General features: G+C 39.8%; 1 protein-coding gene across 14 annotated transcripts in view; it reads left to right on the top strand.

Moving 5' to 3' along the window:
* EPB41L3 (erythrocyte membrane protein band 4.1 like 3) overlaps window positions 1–23,140 on the top strand; it is a 280,869-nt gene extending 257,729 nt beyond the window's left edge. For 3 of the 14 annotated variants that reach the window (XM_066247533.1, XM_066247531.1, XM_066247530.1), the window contains 12 exons: window positions 2,636–2,689; window positions 5,626–5,661; window positions 6,358–6,549; window positions 13,498–13,572; window positions 15,014–15,733; window positions 16,242–16,364; window positions 16,968–17,351; window positions 18,437–18,568; window positions 19,075–19,173; window positions 20,384–20,464; window positions 20,731–20,847; window positions 22,016–23,140. In XM_066247533.1, coding sequence (XP_066103630.1) covers window positions 2,636–2,689; window positions 5,626–5,661; window positions 6,358–6,549; window positions 13,498–13,572; window positions 15,014–15,733; window positions 16,242–16,364; window positions 16,968–17,351; window positions 18,437–18,568; window positions 19,075–19,173; window positions 20,384–20,464; window positions 20,731–20,841 — 2,007 coding nt within the window. In that variant the 3' untranslated portion in view covers window positions 20,842–20,847; window positions 22,016–23,140. The remainder of the gene's footprint in view (window positions 1–2,635; window positions 2,690–5,625; window positions 5,662–6,357; window positions 6,550–13,497; window positions 13,573–15,013; window positions 15,734–16,241; window positions 16,365–16,967; window positions 17,352–18,436; window positions 18,569–19,074; window positions 19,174–20,383; window positions 20,465–20,730; window positions 20,848–22,015) is intronic. The other 11 variants (XM_066247538.1, XM_066247536.1, XM_066247539.1 and 8 more) reach the window with 7 other exon arrangements.
* The last annotated feature ends 270 nt before the right edge of the window (window positions 23,141–23,410 follow it).

The following is a 23,410-nucleotide window of genomic DNA, read 5'->3' as shown; positions in this document are numbered from 1 at the left end:
TTTAAAAAAAACAGTCACTTGTTTACACGGCCTGTTTCATTCTCCAGGCCTCAAGCACTTTGGCAGCTAAACTGGGTGACTTTGTAACATACAGTTCAACTCTGTGGCTTTCATTTTGCAAAATCACTAATGGCCGTAATTCTTTTTAAATATTTTATCATCACTGCTTTCATTTTTCACCTGTTGTGGTGGCTTAATTAGTCCCGGCCTTTCTCCAGAGCGAGACCTAGTGTTGAAAGGCTTACTCATTTCAAACAGAAAGCTGTTGGCTGATTTTTTTTTTCCAGAATAGTCAAATAAGAAGGGAAAGTATATCAAATCATCTATCAAGAAACATAAGATAAATTTAGCTCACCATACCATAGAATGTAATTACATGTAAATTTTCAAGCGATTTTTTGACACAGAAAGATAAAATCAAATCTGGAAGAAAAAAAGATCGCTAGATTTCAACATTTTAAATTGTGTAAGTACAGTTTTATATGATAGTTCATGACATGCTATACATTTTTCAGTTTTGTTAGTGATAGTATATAAAGAACAGTTGCTATAACAGCTGTTTTATTCAGCCTTTATAACTTCAGTTATTATTTATTGACTAGGCACTCTTATTTTTTGAGTGGCTGACTAGGTGTTAAGTAGGACTTTAAAGGGGTTTAGAATGGCCTAGTCTATTATTTCTTTGTGTATAACTAGGAAAAAATAGTAATAAATATGTAATATTATATTAACATCAACATATAATTATTATAGGTATTTTTAGCTCTATGTCAGACATCACATAAAGCATTTATTATCCATTACTTGATATGGTTAGAGTTATTTTACCCATTTTACTGGAAGAAAATTGGGATTAAAATAAGAAACATGCCCAATGTGTCACAGACTTGAATAACAAGGATTTGAACTCATATCAGACTGACATCACGTCCCTCACCCTTCACCACGACTAATCTAAAACCAAGATGCCTAGAAAGTTTCTGATATCAATTTAAAATCTATATTAGGAGGAGAAATACTTTCAAGAACTTTTGAAACCTGTAATATAAGTTATCTTACTAAACACAAGTCATTCTTACTTGTTCTTGAAAGTTTCAGATTTTGAATTATTCTGTGTTCTTGAACAATAACCAGTCTTCCTAAGTCAGCCTGGCCTTTCCCTAGACTGTCAGCGGGTGAAGTCACGGTAATGCCATATAGCAATGACCACCCAGGAAAAGTAATACCCATCCCCCCAGGTGTTGCTAAGGCAGTCAGGTCACGAAAATGTATCAACACGCTTTCTTTCCTAACCTACTGAAAATTCTTTTCCACTTCGACATGGTATCAAGTGGCCAGAATGGTGACCTTACATGGACCATTGCACAAATTCCAACTTCTTTTGCTTTTTGGAATCATAAAATGAAAGTTTGAGAGATAGTGCCAAGAAATCAACCGAGCCAGATGGATGTGAGCGTCAACAGCTCTGTCCCGCCTGTCCCTTCCTGACATGCAGTATTCCTGCGAGGGAGAGTTTATCTCCAGAGCCAGATTCACAACCTTAGAGCGAGCACCCAGTTTTGATTTTTGTTTTCAAAATTGAAACACCCATCTCTGGTTAAGAGGATTTTAATAATGCTCGGTTGATGTTTGTAGAAGGAAAGTTGGTTAATAGGAGGGCACGTAGGTGTCCCTGGTCCAGTGGCTGTGGCTCTCCTCCCCTCCAAAGAAAATAGTTTTTGTCTTAAATCATAAACCTCTGAAACATATGAAACCCCAGTCCTGAAATTACTATTGTGATTCTCCCCTGAGAAGCTTAGGTTCTGACAAATGCTGTGCTTTGTTTTATTTGTTTCCAAGTAGATATGTCTTTTTTTATTTTTTTAAATTATTATTTGCTTCATTTGAATGGAGGTTTTTTTTGGAATAAGATGTTTCAGTACATGCTTTGATACATCTCTTTATATTGGAGGGTGGGGCAAAATAAACACATCAGATAGTCTTAAAAAATATCTAGTGAACAGTGCTACTTGAAAATTGAGTACATTTTTTTTTTCATATATAAAACACATGCCTATGGGTCACTGGCATGTGCCTTTTATACTGAATGGGTAATGCAGACAGCCTGGTTCTCGTAAGTGGATGTGAATTATCAAAGTGGTATAAATGAGGGGCTGAAAGTCCAGCGACTGTTATAGTAGCTTTTTATTTAAATTGACATTTTCGTTTACCTTTCAAATGTGTGAAATATTTCTAAAGGAAAAAAAAAAAACATTATATATAAACATCAAATTTATTTCCATTAAACATTTTGAGGAGACCTTTCTTGGGTTTTCGTTAAAAGTGGGGGGGGAAATAATGACAAATTGGTTTTCCCAAGACACAAAAGCAGACAGGTGTGCCTGGCCGATGCAGGCCCTGCGTCCCCGCAGGCTGTGAGCCCTGGGCTTCCTCTGAGTGGCTCTGCTAGTGAAACCTAGCTCTGGCCTTTCTCTCGCTTTTGCTTGACCCTGCACTCTTGTGGGAAGGTAGTATGATTCAGGTCACAGAGACAGAGAATGAACTGTTCGGCCTGTGCCCTACCCAGTTTAACCAGATGGGTTTGTTTTCTATTCCTGCCTGCCTTCTGGAACCCGATCACTTCTGTGATCAACAGACGGACAGCGAGCGCACGGACACCGCTGCCGACGGGGAGACCACTGCCACCGAGGTTGGTGTGAGGACTGGGTGGTGACTCTGTGTGTAGGAGCTTTGCACCTGAGCTTTCAGAGTGGAGGCGAATTCTAACTTGAACAGTAGGAGTTAAGTGTATTCTGTTGCCTAGACTGGTGATTCTCAAACTCTGGCCTGGGTCACAGTCCTCTGGAGGGTCCCTTCATGTTTCTCATTCAGAAGAAGGCCTGTGGTGGGAAGGGAGAATTTGCATTTCTAACGAGTTCCCCAGACAATGTTGACTCTTGTAGGATCACATTTTGAGATCCCATTTGGCTAAACTGATAATACTGATTTTTAATGTGTTCCCTTCTCCCAAATGAGAGGCTGTTTTTGTATTATAACCATGATGACTGGACAGGGTTGTCATAATTAATTTAATTAGCTCATATATATATATATATAAATATATATTTAAATCCTAAATGGTTAAATAATACTTGTTAAAATAATAATACTTATTTTAACTCATTTTTATTGACTGGCCTTAGCACAGGTCACTCAAAATTAATGAATTGTCTAAGGAAGAGAAAATTAACAACTGACTTAGTACTTCATTGAGAAAATATGATCATATGAGATAGTGATAGGAGAGATACCATACTACTGTGTCCAATATTAAGTCTTTAGTATACATTAAGTATGGGTGTTTGTAAGTATGTTGCTTATGTTGTTTTTCAAATCTTCTCTAGTGTAATTAGTTACTGGTGTAACTAATTAAAATTTCTGTAAAACCAATATCTATCTGTAGGAACGGAAGTCAAGATGTCAAGACGTTCATTTATTTCCTAAAGTGGTAGCAGAATTTATTTTTTACTCGGAGATAATTTTTACTTTAGATTTTTTTTTAATATCATTCAATATTAAATACCTAGTTGGGTATTTAGGAAGAACTAAAAATATTGTAAATATCTTCAAAAAGACATTTCAAAATGGAGTTTTATTAAGTATCTTCCTTTGGAAATGCCAGGGTTCAATTCAAAGCTTGGAAATCATAATTTTTTTTAAATTAAAATAATATTGTAAAACTATTTTTTTTATTTTAAGCAATCATGTGTAAATTTATTAAAAGTTAATTTTCTGTGACAAAATTTAACAAAGTACATCTTGGTTTTGTAAGAATTATTAGTTACATATAGCTACATGTTGAACATTTAATAAATTTCATTGTAATCCTAAGTGCTACAAATGAAAAATAATAATGCTTTAAGTTTATATTGTAGTTTAAGATTTTGTTGTATAACATCTGAAACTTGAAAACAAATACATGTAACACAGGGAAACTGTGAGACTTAAAAGTGAGTGAAGGGCTAGGAGCTCATCACACATGTTAGAATTAGCAAGTCGCCAGCACTGCGTTAGAGCTAACTGTGCCCTCTCCAACAGGTTTTAAATACTTTTCCTTTTCTTTCGGGGACCAGCTAATAAATAGTAGGACAGCGTGGGGCATTCTGGGTAGATAGTCTTGTCCCCTTTGGCAGATAAGGAAACTGAGACCCAGGTAGACTGGTTTGCTCACAGCCCTCTCAGGCATTGCCCTCTTCTCGCCTGTAATTTTATTCTGGGCCGCCTCGGTAGCACAGGGCCAGAAGCCCAGGCCCTGGTGCATATGTGGCTTGGCCTAGTTACCTAGTTTTTGTTACTCAGATAGCTGTCCAAGGATTAGACATGTCCTCAAATTGGAAGTGGGGGGGGAGAGCGGGTGAGGAATAACAAAGTTACATGTAGGTAAATTTTTTTGAACTCAAAAAATAGTGTTGTCTACATTTTAAAGGTAATGTTGATGGTAGTTGATTTTCATAAAAATTTTCTTATCCCATATCTTTCATCTGCCCTTCCAAATTGGTATTTGGGCATATGGGTTCAAGAAATTAGAGGTGTCAAGAAATTTTTATATATGAGAACCTCTGTGTTAAATATTTTGAGCCTTAGTTCTCTGGCCTACAAATTGGGAATAATAATAGCTAATCCCATAGGATTATTCTGAGGATTCATATACTACAAAGGAGCTCTCATTCTTGGGAAATCATAGCCATTCTTATGAATTTTCATTTTAATGGGGCTCTCCACATTTCCTGAACCATTTCCAACATTTATGAAGGACCACCTGCCAAACACTTGCTGATACCTCCCAAGCACGTGTGTGTACTCTGCACACTGGGAAGTCTCCCGGGTTAAAGGGCAAAGACCCACCAAGCAAGGAACCTTTTACTCCTCTCTTCTCTTTTTATTTTTTTTATTGATTTATTGGAGGAAAAGGAAGGGAAAGAGAGGGAGAGAAACATCATTGTTCCACTTATTTATGCATTCATTGGTTGATTCTTGTATGTGCCCTGACCAGGGATTTTCCCTGAGACCTTGGCATATCGAGACCATCCTCTAACTCAGGGGTCCCCAAACTTTTTACACAGGGGGCCAGTTCACTGTCTCTCAGATCGTTGGAGGGCCGGACTATAAAAAAACTATGAACAAATTCCTATGCACACTGCACATATCTTATTTTAAAGTAAAAAAACAAAATGGGAACAAATCCAATATTTAAAATAAAGAACAAGTAAATTTAAATCAACAAACTGACCAATATTTCAATGGGAACTATGCTCCTCTCACTGACCACCAATGAAAGAGGTACCCTTCCAGAAGTGCCGCGGGGGCCGGAAAAATGGCCTCAGGGGGCCGCATGTGGCCCGCGGGCCGTAGTTTGGGGACCCCTGCTCTAACTCAACCACCTGAGGATGGGCTTCCCATCTTCTTATTAAGCTTCATAATTTGTGTGCAAGAATGTTGTGGTTTGCTTATAAGAAAAAAATAGCATTCATAAGCAAGAGCAAACTGGTGCCTCCTTTCAGAAAGCTTATAGAGACCATAGGTCTTAAGTCTCAGAGTCACTTGCATGGTAAGACTTTATTTCCCACTCTTTCTTGATGCTGGCAGTCGGACCAGGAAGAAGATGCAGAGCTCAAGGCACAGGTAGAAGTTTTAAAATAAACCAAGTAGCAAACCCCAGTGTGTGATAAGCCATTGTTCGTCTGTGATGTTCAAATCTTCCAGCATGCTCCATAGCCGGTTACCATGTTGTTGGTGCAGTGTGAAGGATGACATTTGTCCCCATGACTACCATGTCCCTTACCTTTCCCTTTCTTCTCCACTTTTTTCAGAATAGTCTGATTAAGCGAATAAAGGGTGAAAATGTGTATGTCAAACATAGTAATCTTATGTTAGAGGTTGGTATTAGTGTATACCAGTGCATGTTCTTATGTGTTGATTTCTTTTCATGGTATATACCTGTGGGCTCCTACCATGATGCATGAACTGTGTGTTCTCACCTGTGAATAAGTGGGGATGACTTCTCACCTTTCTCTGAGTTCCTCCCTCTCTTTTCCTGTATGTATATTCATTTTAATTCTCTCTAGTTACATGTGAATTAACACGCTGTATAGTTTACCTTTTAAAACTCTTGATTTTTACGCTTGCGTGAACTAGATTTTCCCCCCCTCTCTTTTCCTTGGAAATATTACCTTTATACTGGAGCGTTTGTGTCATGAGCCGTGATCAAAACTTTTGTTTTGACTACTAATGAGATTGATGTTACTTTTAAAAAGAGAGTGCAAAAAGGAAAAGAAATGTAAAATGTTGACTGTCGGTTTCTTTATGTTCTGAATATAGGAGCTAGATAAAACACAAGATGACCTGATGAAACATCAAACCAATATTAGTGAGCTGAAAAGAACCTTTCTAGAAACTTCCACAGACACTGCCATTGTGAATGAATGGGAAAAGAGGCTTTCTACCTCCCCAGTGCGACTAGCTGCCAGGCAGGAGGACGCACCCATGATCGAACCACTTGTACTTGAAGAGGTCGGTATTGAGGCTGTTGGTTGCAATTGTCTTCTGCTCATTAGGTCACTTCTCTATAGGGTACGCACTTGGGGGAAAGGATTTGGCAAGCTTCTGAGTAAAGAGTATCACCACTTGTCCATGTATAACCTGAGCTGATGTACTCAGTGCTCTAAAGAAAAGCTAAAAAGTAAAATGCTTAGGTGGCTGAAGAGTGAGTTTAGTCGCATCAGATGGTACTTAGCGTGAACAAGGAGCCACGGGGAATTGTAGTGCACATTGGTTTAGTCTAACTGTTAAACCTAGATTTCACAGCTGAAAAACACTGAGGTACTATCTTTTTTTATTATTATTAAATTTAATGCAGTGACATTGATAAATCAGGGTACATATGTTGAGAGAAAACATCTCCAGATTATCTGAGGTACTATTTTAATGAATTGACCCTTTTTCTGAATAAGCTTCTTTTGTTGCATTAAGAGATACTGTGAAAACTCATGAATGCTTCCCATTTTGTTGCAAAATGAGGCCTGTGGAGGTTGTCTAATGTTTGATTAAATGGTGACCTGAAGTTGATAGAATTTCAGGGCACACTTTATTCTGGGAATACTACAGCAGTCTTTTGCTGGTAAAGTATTTTATTTGATTTTTATTTATAACGAATTTTATATGTATATATATAACTGGTATTTTAACTGATTTATAACCAGTTTTTACTTGATTTTTAATAGGGAACTAAGACAAGAAGACCTTTTTAAGCAAGGCTCTTCCATAACAGAAAGCTCTCTGTAAATCACAGCCAGAGTATAGGGAGAATTCAGCTGGTGTTATAACTTCTGTTGTGTGGGTCTCCCAAACAGCAGTGGTGCTATAATCTGACTGCCAACTGGAAGACATCTTGATTTATCTTTCAAAAGAAGTAGTTTTTCAAAACTACATCTTTCTAGTAGTATATCAATTAATTTCTTATCAAGTTCCCATTGTTGTGAGATACTTGGTCAGGAAACAAACATAGCAGAAGAAAATTGAAGCTTAGGCCTTTCTGGGAGAAAAATTCTTTAAACAGGAGTCTACTTGCGATGCTTAGGCCCTTGCAGTGAAAAGAAGAATGTAATTAACACTCATTTTGGTCATTTTTAAAACTTTCTTTGAGGGCTGTTTTTTTCAAAAGTGACCACAGTCACTATCTTCATGGCTATTCCAATCCTGGCTAAAAGTGACAAGGTATATATCTATTTGCGTTACTTTGACAAGGGTCCTTTAATACAGAGTGAATGGAACATACTGTTACCAGAGTATTCCTTTACCATAAAACACCAATTTCATTCAGATTGAGTTTCAAAAGAAAATTTTCACATTCTAGTTGATTTAAATGTTGTAGCCCCTGCGTTAGGAAGACTACCAAGGCTTGTTAGCTATAATAGCATAAAATTTCATTGCCGTTGGTCAGGTTTGACTTACCGTATGTTACTATCTCTGTTGGAAATAAGGAAGATGATTTCAGCTATGAGAATGGCAAACACTGAATTAAGTTACAAAAACAAAAAAATAAATAAATCGCCACTAAAACTGAAACAAACCAAAGGAGCCATGCCTCACCTCAGGCTGTTAGTAGGAGACATGGTAGGCGGTAGTCGCTTTGAATGAAGTTTAGGTGGACACTGAGAGAAGTGCACGGTTGTTGCTAATCACTGGGATTTTAAAAGGTTAACCCATTAGACTAGTAAAAAGATTTTTTTTTTCACTTATTAAACGCTCTGATTCTTAGAGAGTGACACTGATGAACCCAAAGAACATTAATAACTTGAAAAAGTGATACTTTGGGCATAGTGAATTCTCCCAGGATGCTACTGTCTTTTCTGTGTCAGTACAGAGAAACTACGGTGAGCCCAAGAAAGGGTTTCTCTTTTTAATGATTAAAGAATGGAATTGCCCTCTGCAGAAGGGAAGAGCCTTTGGTTTTGTAGACTGGAGAGGACCAAGGGCTGACTTAGCGACTGCTCCACGTGTCTCCTAAGTTGTTAAGCAGAGGCTATACCCTAGTGCTTTACCACCGCTGCAGAAAGAGGAAATCATAGAAAGACTTGAACTCTTACAAACATGGCTGATTGACCCTGGTTCTCAAAGGCACTCCGAAAGAACAGCCCTAAGTAGCTTCAAGTCCCAGAGGAAGAGAGGCCCTTTGGGGGTAGGTCAGAGCTCTGCAAACTTCCCTTGGCCTTTGGGCTGGGCAGAGTGGCCTGGTGGCTCCCTTCTGACCCTTGTCCAGGGCTCTTGCTGACATCCAAGATTATAATCTATTTGAGGACCCTGAAGATAACCCTAAGAACAACTCAAAAAGTCTGTATGTTCTAAATTTTGCCATTTTCTATATTAAGAAATGGCTTTTGTTATTTGTTTTTTGAATAGCTCAAAAGATGATTTTATCCTGCCAGCTAGGTATGTAGAAAGCATTTTGATTTATAAACACATAACCAAAGGATTTTCATTTTAGAAAGAAGATATTTTTCTAAATAAGTTACTTATTTGATATCATCCTATTACTTAGGATATTACTTATCTCGTTTTTTGTTTGTTTTGTTTTGTTTTTTTGTGACAGAGAGTAAGACAGAGAGAGGGACAGATAGGGAAAGACTGACCAGAAGGGAAAGAGATAAGAAGATCAATTCTTTGTTGCAGCACCTTAGTTGTTCATTGATTGCTTTCTCATATGTGCCTTGACCGGGGGGCTACAGCAGACCAAATGACCTCTTACTTAAGCCAGCGACCTTCGGGTTCAAGCTGGTGGGCCTTGCTCAAACCAGATTAGCCCGCGCTCAAGCCGGCGACCTCATGGTATTGAACCTGGGTCCTCTGTGTCCCAGTTCAACACTGTATCCACTGCGCCACCTGGTCAGACTAATATGTCCCTCTTTAAATTAAGTAAATGGTAATTGACCAATTTAAAAAGAATTCCACTTATTCCTAGAAGGAAATATTTAATTTAATTTTAAAAAATGACATCCCAAATAAAACATTACTGTTTATATCAAAGGGTAAAGACACTTTGATTCAGACCCCAAGCTTAGCTGGATTATTTTTTTGGTAATCTTAATGACAAAATGTTATGGAAGAAATCTAACTACAACTGATTTTTAATGTGACCTTCTTTTATCTGTGGTGGTTAACTTCAAAGTAAATATTTCTATAAAAGGCTACCAACTTATGATTAGAAGAAAATTAAGAGCTAGAGATCCAAATAATGAGATAGTAATGGTGATGATACTCTAAGACTAGTTTGTATGTTTTCTGTAAAATAAGAAATGTATTGACATTGATTTGAAGCTTCAAATATTAGCAATCAGATAACGAGGCTGTGCCCCTAAGCAGCAGATAACATGAAGTCCTCATTAACTTTGGGAAACAGACAAACCCACATTCAGGTTCCACAAAACATAGGAGGGGTGGATAATTGGTATGTGAGGAGTTCTAGGTACATCTATCCACAGATATTTCCCATGACCACCTTCCAAGATACACCTCTGCCTAGTCCATGTTAGAGGTATATCCCACTGTGGTTAATTAAATACTAACTTTCCAAATCCCAGCCAATATGCAGTACCCACTTCCACTGTGCCAGTTTGCTCCTCTTTCTAATGTGGCTGGTTCTACAGGTATGTAAGATTAGTATAGTCAGTCCTCCTCATCCACAGAGTCCATATGTGCAAATTTGCTTACTCCCTAAACTGTATTGTAACCCTGAAGTTAATATGAACAGTGCGTTCGTGGTCATTTGCAGACAGGCTCAGAGTGGTGAAGAATTTGAGTGTCTCAGTTCCTACATTCCCAGCTGAGGTTGAAAGGCAGCTCTACTTTCTTGCTTCAGCTCTCATGCTGTGAACGGGTGTCCTTTCCATGGCCTCTTCAGTGCCACGTGTTTGCTTTTATGTGTTTTTGCTAGTGATTTTGCTCTTTAGAATGGGCCCCGGGCAAGGTGCGGAAGTGCTTGCTGTCCAGCGTTCCTAAGCGTGAGAGGGCGGCGATGCACCTCCTGGGAAACTACATGTGCTAGATGAGCTTCATTCAGGAGGAAGTTGTAGCCTTGTTGACCATGAGTTCAATGTTGATGAATCAGTAACATCAATAGTTTAAATGTAAGGGTCTTGAAACAGACACACATATAAAACGAAGTTATGTGTCGATGTGGCCAGTGGTTCACCAGAACCTAGCCCTGTAGTCCCCCAATGGGATAGAGTTTCAGTATTCACTGATTCATTGCATTGTTCATAGTGATGCTAGCGAACATAACTACCGTGAGTAGATAGAACAGATTCTCTCTGTGTGTTTGTCTGCTTTCTGGCCCAGCTCTACTTTTGCTATTCAGGTCTCAGATGGACTTCAAATTGGGAAAAGAAAAAAAACAAAACAAAAAAAACCATTCACCAGGGATCATTTATTTACGAATAGGAAGAAATCTCTCCATCTTCTGATTCTGACTGCTGTGATTTTACACCCAGGCCTTGGGGTGAAACTTTAGGGCATATTAAAATTATCTTGGGAAATTTTAAAAACAGGGACATGTACCCCATACATTGGCCCAGGCAGAAATGAATGACAGCTCTGTAGAAACCCTGAACTCCCCTGAGAGCTAATACACCTCTGTGAATTTTGCATGCCAGCATAGGGTTGTTTCCCAATTATGATACAGAAATGAACTTTTAAGTAACTAAACAATATGGTTGGAGTATACATCTAACTCTGTTCTAACCTGTTATACAAGTAAATGTTTCAATTATCAACTTTTCTTAATTGGTATCCCTTCTCTGTCAGCTGAACTGAATTGGGGTTGACCATATCTAGGGCTTAATTTTAGAATCTCTCCCCTTTTGTTACCCTTGTCTGTTATTGGACATTCCCAGCTCTGAATACAGACGGTGTAGACGGTTTCAGTTATAGACACAGACCTTTTTGAAATTAGTGGATGTCAGGCGACAGGATGTGTTGAAAACGGCCACGTCCCGCGCAACGAGTCTATTCCAGGGTCTCGAGCAGGAAATGGTACGAAATTGAATGAAAGCTAGACAGAGACTTAAAGATATATACAGGATGGGTTCGGGAGAGTGCCACAGCTCATTGCCGACAGTCACTACTGTTCGAGCCACAAAAACATGGCTGCCCCCCAAAAACATCCATTTTTATTTTCTGGGTAACATGGTCCATTAGCAATTCAATTAAGTTTTCAAGGCAACTCAAAAGACAACCCCCACCATATTAGTCAATCTAACTTTACTCCCAGAAGGAACGTGCTTCCAGTCTCTTCCGGGGAACATGGGTGGGCAGGTCGAATACTGAAACACAGCCCTTTGTTAACTTAATTAGGCAGGTGAGGTGGGGGGTTGGGCAGACTGCCAGCCCACAGCCAGCTCCCAGCACCCCTGTCCCCAAAATCCAGACTGCAAAATACTCTGTTTATTTTTCAGTCCCCAACAGAAAACCACATTTTTCTTGCTGGTTTTGTTTTTTTTTAAGCTTTCATCTTAGGAAAAATATTTAGTTCGATGATTGTAAATAGAGGCCTAACAGTGGTATTCCAAAAAGTACCTAAAATTTTTACTTTTCTTTCTTGTTTTTTACTCCTGTTTGTAAAAGAGGCTATGATTGGATATAAAACAAACAAAAATCCACATGTGATCATTCCATGCGGTACATTTGGTCTCTCCCAATACCTTTCTCCATAAGGGAGCAGGCTAGGGATTTTTTTTCCTTTGAAAATATCTTATTTGTTCTTCATTAAATAGCTCTCATAAAATTCTGTTGTTTACAACAATGAATTTGTTTCAAAAACTCCATTCTTCTAGAAACTTTGAACTTTCTGTTATTTTTAAATTTGTCTTCCAAAATCTCCTTCCTGTCACTCTTCTGAGGCCGTGGGCTGTGTGCAGAGAGAGGCTCAGCAGCTCCTGTGTCGCCACCTAAACTATGCCCATCTAATACCAAAGAAAGGAGTAAGAAGCAGAGGAAAGGGACCAACTAGTTCTAACATGACATATTTAATGTTTCTTTCTTAATTTCATATGATAAAAATAAGCATGATTTGAAATACTTTAATTTTTCACCAAAATATTTTCAAATGGACTTTTTTAAAGCCTTCAATTCACCATGTAATAAAAGTTCAGCTAAAGCTATTACCTTGAGTCTATTTTATGTTCACTTGTGGAACAATAAAAGAAGTCAATCTGGCCTGACCTGTGGTGGCGCAGTGGATAGAGCGTCGACCTGGAAATGCTGAGGTCGCCGGTTCGAAACCCTGGGCTTGCCTGGTCAAGGCACACGTGGGAGTTGATGCTTCCTGCTCCTCCCCCCTTTCTCTCTCTATCTCTGTCCTCTCTCTCTCTCTCCCTCTCCCTCTCTCTCTCCTTTCTAAAATGAATAAATAAAATAAAAATTAAAAAAATAAAAATAAAAAAGAAGTCAATCTAGGTATAACCAGATTTATTCAACTTCGTAGCAAATGCAGTGACCTGTGTGCGTCTTGACTCTTTATCAGGCAGCACTGAAACGGGGGACTTTAGTCACATATTTGTCAGCAACAGGAGTGAGGACGTACTCCTACCATAATTTTATTTAAATCTTTACATTTTCTTTTAATGCTCACTCTGCGGTGTTGCGGACAACTGACAGACACATAGTCCCCGTTCAGGACCCAGGGCGCTCTCTGTATTGCGCTTGCGTGTTCTGTTCTTAGAAATGAAAAACGTTTGGGTCACACACACAGCAGCGTTTCAGAAAATCATCTGTTGTGTTTGGGAAAGAACCATTTACTTTTTGAGATGGTTTTAGACCATTTTTCGAATTAATAAATAATAATTTGCTTCAGAAAAAAATATGGGTCTTATATGTATAGAACAATGAAAGAATTCTCTTCCTAACTTGCCTTTTTGGAAACTTTCTACTTCCTCTTCTCCAACCCAACCCCCTTTATTCAAACAGACCAAAGAAGAAAGAGAGATTTCTGAAAAAGTTATATTTTTGCAGCAAGGAACCTCTCCATTCCTTGAGTCTCAGGTAAAAAACATGCATAAAGGAATTTTCCCAAAGGGAATAACTCTTCGGATTGCAGTGTCATTAAATGTCTTGAGTGTTTGTTTTCTTTTTAAAATTCGCCTTGCTGAAAACTGAGGTAGGTGTATGTTTTTGCTTAGCGTCTGGGGAGGGGAAAAAGGAATTTCTCACCATTGTAGTTATCAGTTAGACACCATGCCTTTATCGCTTTTGCTTGTAGTTGGTTTTGTCTGTGGTCATTTCTAATAGTATTATTGGAGCATTTTACCCTTTGTTTTGTACGTAGTATAGTACTATTTTAAATGACTTTGAATGATGTTGGAAGTTCCGAATTTTTATTGGTTTTCCCACTAGCCGAGTGTGATAAAGAAAACGCGGGAAGGAGGCTCTGCGGGCTGTATCGTTACCTCTCATCAAATCATTTTCCAAAAACTGTCCCATCGGCCCTAGAGGCTATCTTTCAATTCATTTCATCTCATCCAGCACTAACATGTAGATGACTCTGCAACCCTTTTTCTTAAGGCACACATATGTCTAGATTCAAGTTTTCAGACGGGTATATATGAAAGTAGAAAATATTCTAATTTAAAATGTAAACCAAGGTGCTCATCTGCTCCTGGTTTGATTTCTCTTCCCTCTGTAACCTGTTCGAATATAGTCAACCACCTACCTGCTCACATCCTATTTGGCTTCCCAAATGCAAAGATGTCTTAACTTTGATTTCTTCTGCCTTATTGGCACTAATACTAAGGAAAGTGGCAAAGAAAGTACCAAGATGGTGAAGTTCAGTTGCAAATAAGATCGGACATTGCACAGACTACTACTCATTATCAGAGTTTCCAAAAATATCCCAACAGGAAGAAATATCTCATTACAATGCCTTGAACACAGGCACACTCGTTATTTATTGGATAATAAGTGGTATCATGGATTTGATCTCCCAAATAAGGAAGTATAGCTTACAAACATGAAATGTGTATTTATAGAAATTTGTGGAATGCTGCAAGTTTTTTTGTGAGAACAGCAGACAGAAAGGACACTACTACGTTTCACGTGGAAAACTATCTGTGTTCACCTAAGTAAAGTGAAGTAACTCATACAGCCACTTCAATAATATTATTTATTCTTGAAATATACTATAGAATAATCAGATGTTTAACATACCATCAGATATATTTCTTGCAACATTTGCTACCAAAGTCTATTTCTATTTAAAGAAATCTGAAATTGCAGCTCTACATGCAGACTGTATTCTGAATTGAAGGTTAGAGTTTATAAATTTACGATGAGAAGAGAGTGCAGCCATACTTCTTAGATAATAACATCAGCCTTGTGCAGTCACATGAGTGTAGTAGCTCTCACCCTGATTTTAACTAAAGGATTCTTGTTTTAGAAATGAGATACCATCAGAATTTCTAATTTAGCTTTTATATTTCAAATATAGGGCACAGAGGATTGGGTTTTTGTAGACAGAATTCCTGCCGAGGTAGTTGATGGTGATGCAAGAAAGATTGTGACTTACAAGGTGGTGACCGTGAGCAGTAGAACTGGTGACATCCCCCCCGACATGTTGAGATCTAGTACCATTGAAATGCAGAGCTTCGATGACTTGGCCCGAGAAATGCAATTGAAAGAAGAAAGCAAACAGAAAATATACACTCTAGGAAAGTCCTATGATGCCGTATCTGGAAAAATTGTGACTATGACTGGAAAAGCTAAGGAAGGGGAGAAGGGAGTGCCACCCTCCACTCTGGAAGTGCTTCAGAAAATGGAGTCAGTGAAGATCATTCCTGTCATGACAGAGTATGAGGTCCTGGAAGCCATCTCTGATGAGAAATCCAGGAGAGGCCCCGAGGTCCACACTCCAAAGCGGAGGTTGTCAGAATCCTTGGCTCCCATCAAGGAGGCTGATTCCCGCCGGCAGAGTCCCGAAGAAGACGGCCTTAAGCAAGCTCGGGTGCTGGGAGGGGCCGTGGCTCTGCACACGGGCCTGGAGAGTGTGCAGTTGAGTAAAACTGAGCAAGCACCAGAGGGTGAGGTCTTACAAGTGGGGTTCTTTGGACCCAGAAGGAAGAGCCTGTCCGAGTGGAGGTACTCCCAGGAACCAGCCTACTCCGTGGCCACTGCCCGCTATCTTTCCGAGGCAGCCGCGTCCCGAGTCGTGGTAACCAGTGCCTTTCATTTGGGCCACCGTTTCAGATTCCAGCATGATGATTCTGAGGCAGCACCCTTCCACCCTGAACCTTTCTGTTTCTCTTGCTGTTTGGCTTTATGTTCAGAGCAGCCAACCCAAGCTTTTTCCCTTTGCTCGTGGCGCAGGCAGTGCCACAGCCCCGGGAGCCTTCAGACACTTGCCGTTCTGCCTGCAGCTCCCACCCCCGAGATGTGGCCGTGCTGCTGCTGGGGCTGCAGTGGAGGGAGATGACCGGCTTCACACAGCGCCGCCCCCATCCTAACAACTGTCTCCGCTTTCCCAAATGAGAGCTAGTGGTCACCTCAGCTGCTATTTTATTTCCCTTTCTTTTCTGTTTCCAAAGTCGGTATGGTAGATTCCTTCATCCCTCCTCCCTCTCTCCTCCGCCTCCAACTTGGTCTAACCAGCTGTGAATGTGCTATGTGCCTGTGTATGTACCTGTCTCTGTGGTTGACTCTCCATTTCTTTGTTCACTCAGACTAAGCAGTCTTCTGGTGAAAAGCTCATGGATGGCTCTGAAATCTTCAGTTTATTAGAGTCTGCGAGAAAACCGACAGAATTCATAGGAGGGGTTACTTCTTCTTCTCAAAGCTGGGTTCAGGTGGCCTTTTGCTTCCATCCTCGGTGTTCCTGACTCTGCCTGTTTGCCTTGCTTTAGTTCTTTATGGCTTTTTTTGCTGCGAGTATGTATGTTCTCATCCCAAGTGAGCTCTGTCTCAAACACCTCAAAGGTGCCTGCTTGGCATATCTGTCTTATGCATTTAGTTCCATTATAAGAACATACTTAAGATATTCAAAGGGCAATGGTGTTGAGAAATTTTAATAGCATTTAATTTTTTAAAAGCATTTTATGTCACCTCTTAGGTTCAAAAAAGCAACCAAAATTAATTGGAATGTGCTACAATGCTTTTCTGGTTGTTGCTGGTTTATTTTTTAATTGTATTTTATACTGCATTTTGTTTCTTTTGCGGATATTCTAAGGTAGCAGCACAGATTCAAGTATGTGTTGGGGCAGAGGGCAGCCATCAAAGTCCTGGTGGGAGGACTGAAGGCTAAGTTATATTTTTTATAAGTGTTTCTGGTTGTAAGGACTTGACACTCGCTTTAGACATCCTGGTGAGTGGCGTCTTTGTTGTTGTTGTTGTTTTTGGACCTTTGGTTTATGGAAAGCCACACTGACACCACACTCTTTTTTCCCTTGCAGAAAACGGAAACCAAGACAGGGTCCAGCGAAACAGAGACCGAAACATCCCAACACCCTCAGCCACTGAGCACTGAGAAGGTTGTGCAGGAAACTGTGCTGGTGGAGGAAAGACATGTGATGAACGTGCACGCAAGTGGGGATGCTTCTTACGCGGCTGGAGATGACGCGGATGGTGCAGCGCAGGCAGCCTCTGCTGATGCTTCCAGCGTTAAAGGGAGGGAGAGCTCTGCTCTGACGGAAGGTGCTAAAGACGAGAAAAAGGAGGTGGCCGAGACAGCTGTACTGGAGCAGGAAGAGACGGCCACTGCTTCCCGCGAGCCAGAGGAGCAGCAGAGTGTAGCCATCCATGTTTCTGAAACTTTGGAACAAAAACCTAATTTTGAGGTAACTAGTAGTTAATGTTACTTTTAGCATTCAAGTAAACTATTTGTCCTTGAAACTTAGTTAAGCATAAAGATAGAACTAAGTTTAATTTTCTACTGTCTTCAAGTACATTTTGTGTCTCTTATTTTCTATCTTGCAAGGTAACGGTGGGTCTTATGCAAACATATATAATGATTCTTAATAATGTACAGTTTCAGGAAATGATTTCTACTCTCACCATCATTATTGTAATTGGTGCTAAACCTGGGAAATGCATGTCCAGCCAAGGTATTAGAAAATTTATAAATTTATTTCTGGTCAGTGTAATCTTAAAGGACCAAAGTCCATGCTGGTCCAAGTGCCAAATACCAGAACTTTATTCTTTATCTTCTTTTCTTACAATTCTTAAAGAATTGATGGCAGGTAGGTCAGGTGTTATTACTTGTTCCTTTATTCTAAACAGTTAATATTTTTAAAAAGGCTATTTTATGATTTTTTAATTTATTAAGATTAGCTTATGAGATGAAAGAGGGGGGACATAAAAATAGTTTCATGTTTTCCTTTACCTGGAACATTCCATAAAAAGAGGCTGTGGAGCCCTGGCTGGTTGACTCAATGGTAGAGCGTTGGCCTGGTGTGTGGATGACCGTGTTCAATTCCCAGTCAGGGCACACAGGAGAAGCACCCATCTGCTTCTCCCCCCTGAGGATGGCTCCATGGCCTCACCTCAGGCGCTAGAGTGGCTCTGGTTGCAACAGAGCGACACCCCAGATGGGCAGAGCATCGTCCCTGGTGGGCATGCTGGGTGGATCCTGGTCGGGCGCATGTGGGAGTCGGTCTCTCTGCCTCCCCACTTCTCACTTAAGAAAAATGCAAAAAAAAAGAAAAGGCTGTGGAATTCTGGGAGACTGCTAAACATGTATCTGTTGTGTGTCTCAGTCCCAGACGTACTTACCCATGGACTATGTAAACATTTATTTCATACTGTCCTGTGCTTATATATATATATATATATATATATATATATCCACTGAGTGGGAAGGAAGAAAACCAAAACTGTGTTTATGCAAACTAATAGCCACTCTCTCTACTTCCCACTGGCACAGTCATCCACTGTGAAGACAGAAACCGTCAGTTTTGGCAGTGTTTCACCAGGAGGAGTAAAGCTGGAAATTTCTACCAAGGAATTGCCAGTCGTTCACACGGAAACCAAAACCATAACATACGAATCATCACAGGTAAGGTAGCCTGTGAAGACCAGAGCCCTGGCACCTCATTTTACCCCTTTAATGCCTTGGGGCATTTAAGTATAACTGCATGGTTTTTAATTTGTGAGACTCAGAGGGACGAGCAGCCAGACTGTTCCTATCAAGAGAGTGATGCAATAATTGTCATTTTGTTACTGACTGTGGTGTAACAGGTGGTTTAAACAAGGCTTCCTATATCTAAAACTGTAGGAAAAGGCCAGACACCTATTTTCACAGCCATAGATAAGGTAAAATATTAGCTCGTCCAGTCACTACGCTCATTTCTCAAGTCCCAGTTTTTATTCATGCTGGCTAATTCTGGCCATGTCTGGTTCCATCTTTACCCATATTGGCAGCTGCCAGATGTGGATGAAGGTGCACAGCTGTTGTGGGAGACAACTAAATCACCAGAAAGCCAGCCGTAAGCTAATAGTGTAGCCAGCGCCTGAAGAGGTAATGTCACTATATGTTGAGTGTGACTCTGTTTCTTTGCTTAGGTTGATCCTAGCGCTGATTTGGAGCCAGGCGTGCTAATGAGTGCCCAGACGATCACATCTGAAACCACCAGCACCACGACCACCACTCATATCACCAAAGTAAGCGGGACAGTAAGGAGGTGGGAAAAGCCAGTCCCTCGCTCAGAACTTCCTCGAGGTTGGGCTGCGTAAGCTAATAGTTCTGTGATTCTCAGACAACCAGGATAGCTGCACTGGAGCCTTCACAACTACTGCATTTTGGAACATTTGTCCTCAGGGGCTAGTCTGTTTAGGAATATACATTCTGGTAACCTTTATTTTGGCACTTGGTAGGTATTCCAGGAACACTGGCCAGCCAAGTCCAAAGGACTCCATTCTATCCTCGTTTCTGAAATTAACAATTTAAAATAACTACCATTGAATTCTCTTTCGGTTCTTAATGAATGAAATTATAGTAACTGTGTATGGGGGTCACATGGGTACTAGACTTATTGAGGACTTAACTTCAGAAGTTATATAAATGTCTAATCACCGGGTTGTGCACCTGAAACTATTGTATGTGAACTCTTAACGGTTCACGTTGGTAATGAAAAGTTACCAAAAAAAAAAAAAAAAAAATGTGGTATTATAAGGTCTACCGGAAAGTTCTGTCCATTTTTGGAATAAAACAAAATACAAATTTTTCTTACTGTCAATAAACTTTATTAAATAATATACTTCCACACCAATTCTATCTTCCTAATATGGTCCGAAATGGTTTGCTGAGCTGAGTTAAGCCTTTCTGCGATCTCCGATGTTGTCAGAAAAGGATCTTGCTCCAACATGGTCTTAACAACATCGTCATCGATCAAAGATGGTCACCCAGAACGTGGCTTATCAGAAAGGTCGAAATCACCTGTTTTGAATTTTTCAAACCTTCTTCTGCATGTCCCATCAGAAACTGTACCTTCACCAAACACTTTCAATAAATTTCTACATGCTTCTGTAGCATTTCTTTCTTGTTGAAATTCGTATACAATACAGTGGCGTAAATGAACTTTATCAGTAGCCATGGGTACAGTATCGCTTCACACATAAGACTAACGTGAGTCAACTTTGTTTTAGTTCATTTGCTACGTCAATATGTATACATTAAGTGATAAAAATAGAGAGGCACACATGCGCCAAATAAACATGTGCTTACGTGTCGAAACTTGTTGTGATAGAAACGGACAGAGCTTTCCGGTAGACCTTATACTTAAAAAACTGTCAGCATTTTCTTCCATTTCTCCACTGAACAATAATTGTTCCTCCAAGTGCGCAAACTCATAATGCTGTCTCTCCCTTCCAGACTGTGAAAGGAGGCATTTCAGAGACGAGGATTGAGAAGCGAATAGTCATCACAGGCGATGCCGACATCGACCATGACCAGGTAGAGTGTGTGTGAGGTGGTGAACACCCTTCCAGAGACACTTCTTGACCCTACTCTTCCCAATGCTATTCTTACAGTCCAGCACATAATCTAAACAATTTTCTGAATTAACTTTCCAACAGACAATGTATGATTCCTTTTGCAATCACTGTATCTCATTTGTAAATTGTGTATGAAGATCTAGCTCGTAGGTCTCCAGCTTGCTACTGATCACGCATGTTCCACCTCCTTTTTGTCTCTGCCCTTCTCTGATGTCCTGGGGATAGGCTCTGGCTCAGGCAATTAAAGAGGCCAAAGAGCAGCACCCTGACATGTCAGTGACCAAAGTAGTGGTTCATAAAGAGACAGAGATCACACCAGAAGATGGAGAGGATTGACCCCAGGTAAGAAGTGACACTGTTTCTCCCGGCGTGGCCTTGGCTGGCATGGGGCGTGGGGCACTTCCCTCTCATCCTTCCTCTGATTCCTCCCTGTCCTGTTTTCTCTCGCTGGCATTTGCACGGCTGGTTACCAAAAGGAGGGAGAACTGCTTGACAGGTACTGGTTTCCTCCAGACCTGGGTTGTGGCCGTGCATCGCCAGTCAGAGGACTCAGGAACAGCCGGGTCTAGGCTTCCATGGTCGCGCTCACGTTCCCTTTTAATCTGTGTGCTGTACTCATTTTACTAACCAAACTTGCAAGGCCAAATTTGATTTTACTTGCCGTTGTGACCTAATCAGAACTCAGGCAGTTTTGTTCTGAAAGGTACATCTGAGTGTTGCAAATACTAGGGCAATATGTACTCCTTTCTCCTTTGGATGGCAACATGATCCCATTATAAGCTTTTTCTTCAGCTGCTTGGTTATAGCCTATTTATGCTTTTGTTCTGCGTTGTTTTTTAATTTGAAACCTGAACACTCACTTTCATTTTGGATGTCTTCTATTTTCTGTATTCTGTGGGTTGCTTGTTTTTTCTCTTAGTGTAGCACTGTGTCTCAGGAGGAGGGAAAATGCAGCACTGTGGTCCCGTTTGCCTCTAGGAAGTGCATGCCTTTGCTGCCGCTGTTTGGCTGGCATCCCGTGCAGACAGCATCCTCTGTGTGTGCATAGACTTGCCACGCATACTAACCTGCCATGCAAGAATGCGTGTGGCTCTCAGCATCCCCGAGGGCTTTGAATGCTGAGTGCAACTGATGAGCTACTTGCACACTTGGCTTATGTAATAAGAGTCTCTTAAATGTTTTTCATGCATAAATCAGAGAAGTTAGTTCTCTAACATGGGTTTAAGAAACATAGGTTGATGAGTGACCTCTCTTAAAGAAAATTATAAAAACTAAGATTCAAATGAATAATGTAACTTGGAAAATAAATAGCAAAAAAAGAGTCTTTCCAGTGACCATCAGCGACTGCGGCCATACTGTAGTTATTCAAGACAAAATGTATCAGTGACTTACACTGATATTTTACAGCATCTTCTCAAAAGGAGCATTGAATAACCTGCAAGATACTTTTCTTGTGACCTTGATCTCAGATGTTTTCAAATGAGTAACTGATCAAATCTCTTTTCTATAGGAATAACTTAGCCTGCACAGGAATCCAGTCATGCAAACCATTAGGAAAACCAGAGCCTAGATGGAGTTCCCTCTTCTAACCCAACTGACTCGTCTCTGCCCGTGGAAAAATGTTCAGTCCAGAAGAACAGACCTTGACCATTAATAAAGAACACTGGCAGAGAGATCTTTCCATAATAAAGCAATCTGAATCAGCATCAACTAAACTGATATTGCATGAAGCAACGATAAAATTACAAAAGAGCAGCATTTTTTTATTTTCACAGAGGGTCTAAATTTTCAGCTATACTTGCACGTCCATAACCAACAATATAAACCGTGATCTCATGTAACACATACACAATCCTTGCCTTTTATAGTTTATTATTATTAAAGTCTAAACAAATTTGCCATTTCTTAGGTAACAGATCTTTTGTTTACAGATACATGAAGATGACCCTAAAATGCTAGAAGCTGTCTAGGTCTGGTGTTGTCAGGCTTTATCCCAGAGTAGATGTGCCAATAACCGAGTTTATTCAGTAAACACTTGAATCTTGTATCTGTTTCATCTGGTTTTATGACTCTTAACCCATAAACAGTGATGACTCTCTGATCATCTGGAAATATTTAATGCTTACAATCCTGCTTTGTGTATCTAATTTAATTCATTCTAAGGTAGCACTGATTTTAGCATATTAATGTGATTTCTTGCTTATCGTCCACTTTGATCCGTGTTCAATCTGGAAAGCTTCCCAAAGTTTCCTATCAAGTCCTAAATATGTAAATTGTCATTATTTTGGGAGGAAGATATGTATTTTTGTTAGTTTACAATACTATGAAATTTTACTCTAGAAAAACCTGTTGAGTTTCTGTTGTTTTTCCCCCCTTTCTCCATTTCTTCTTATATTTTTAAATTGATTTCTTTTACTTGAAAAAAAAGTATTTTATTTCCAAATCTGGTCCATATTTACAACCTAGTTCAGAGCCAAGCCTTAAACTGTACAGAATTTTCACTGTAATTAAACTATTTAGTGTTGAGTTATAAATAGCCTTCAAAAAGATATATTCTCCATTACACTGTCTACTGCATCACACAGCCTTGGTGAATGTATGTTTCTGCATAGCGAAATAAAAATGGCAAATGCGTTCTCTGTGTAATAATTTTAGTATTGTGTGTGTGTAGCCCATTGGTAACATTCGCATGACATCAAAGGCCTCATTCATCTGCAGCATAGATCACCTGTTGTTGTACATGATAAAAAGTGTATATAGGATGATATAGTGCGTGGACTGTTGCAGGTATTGGAAATGGGGAGGAGAATACATATATTAATGTTTGATTGCCTGTGAAGGCCTCCTTTTTTAAAGTACAGAATCTCATTTTCAAAGTTTTGACTGTTTTATAAGAAACCAGGGT

The sequence above is a fragment of the Saccopteryx bilineata genome, chromosome 11 (assembly GCF_036850765.1).
Source record: "Saccopteryx bilineata isolate mSacBil1 chromosome 11, mSacBil1_pri_phased_curated, whole genome shotgun sequence".
In the NCBI taxonomy this organism is placed as follows: Eukaryota; Metazoa; Chordata; class Mammalia; order Chiroptera; family Emballonuridae; genus Saccopteryx; species Saccopteryx bilineata.
The sequence above is the reverse complement of the archived record's forward strand: the minus strand, read 5'-3'. Positions and strand labels throughout refer to the sequence as shown.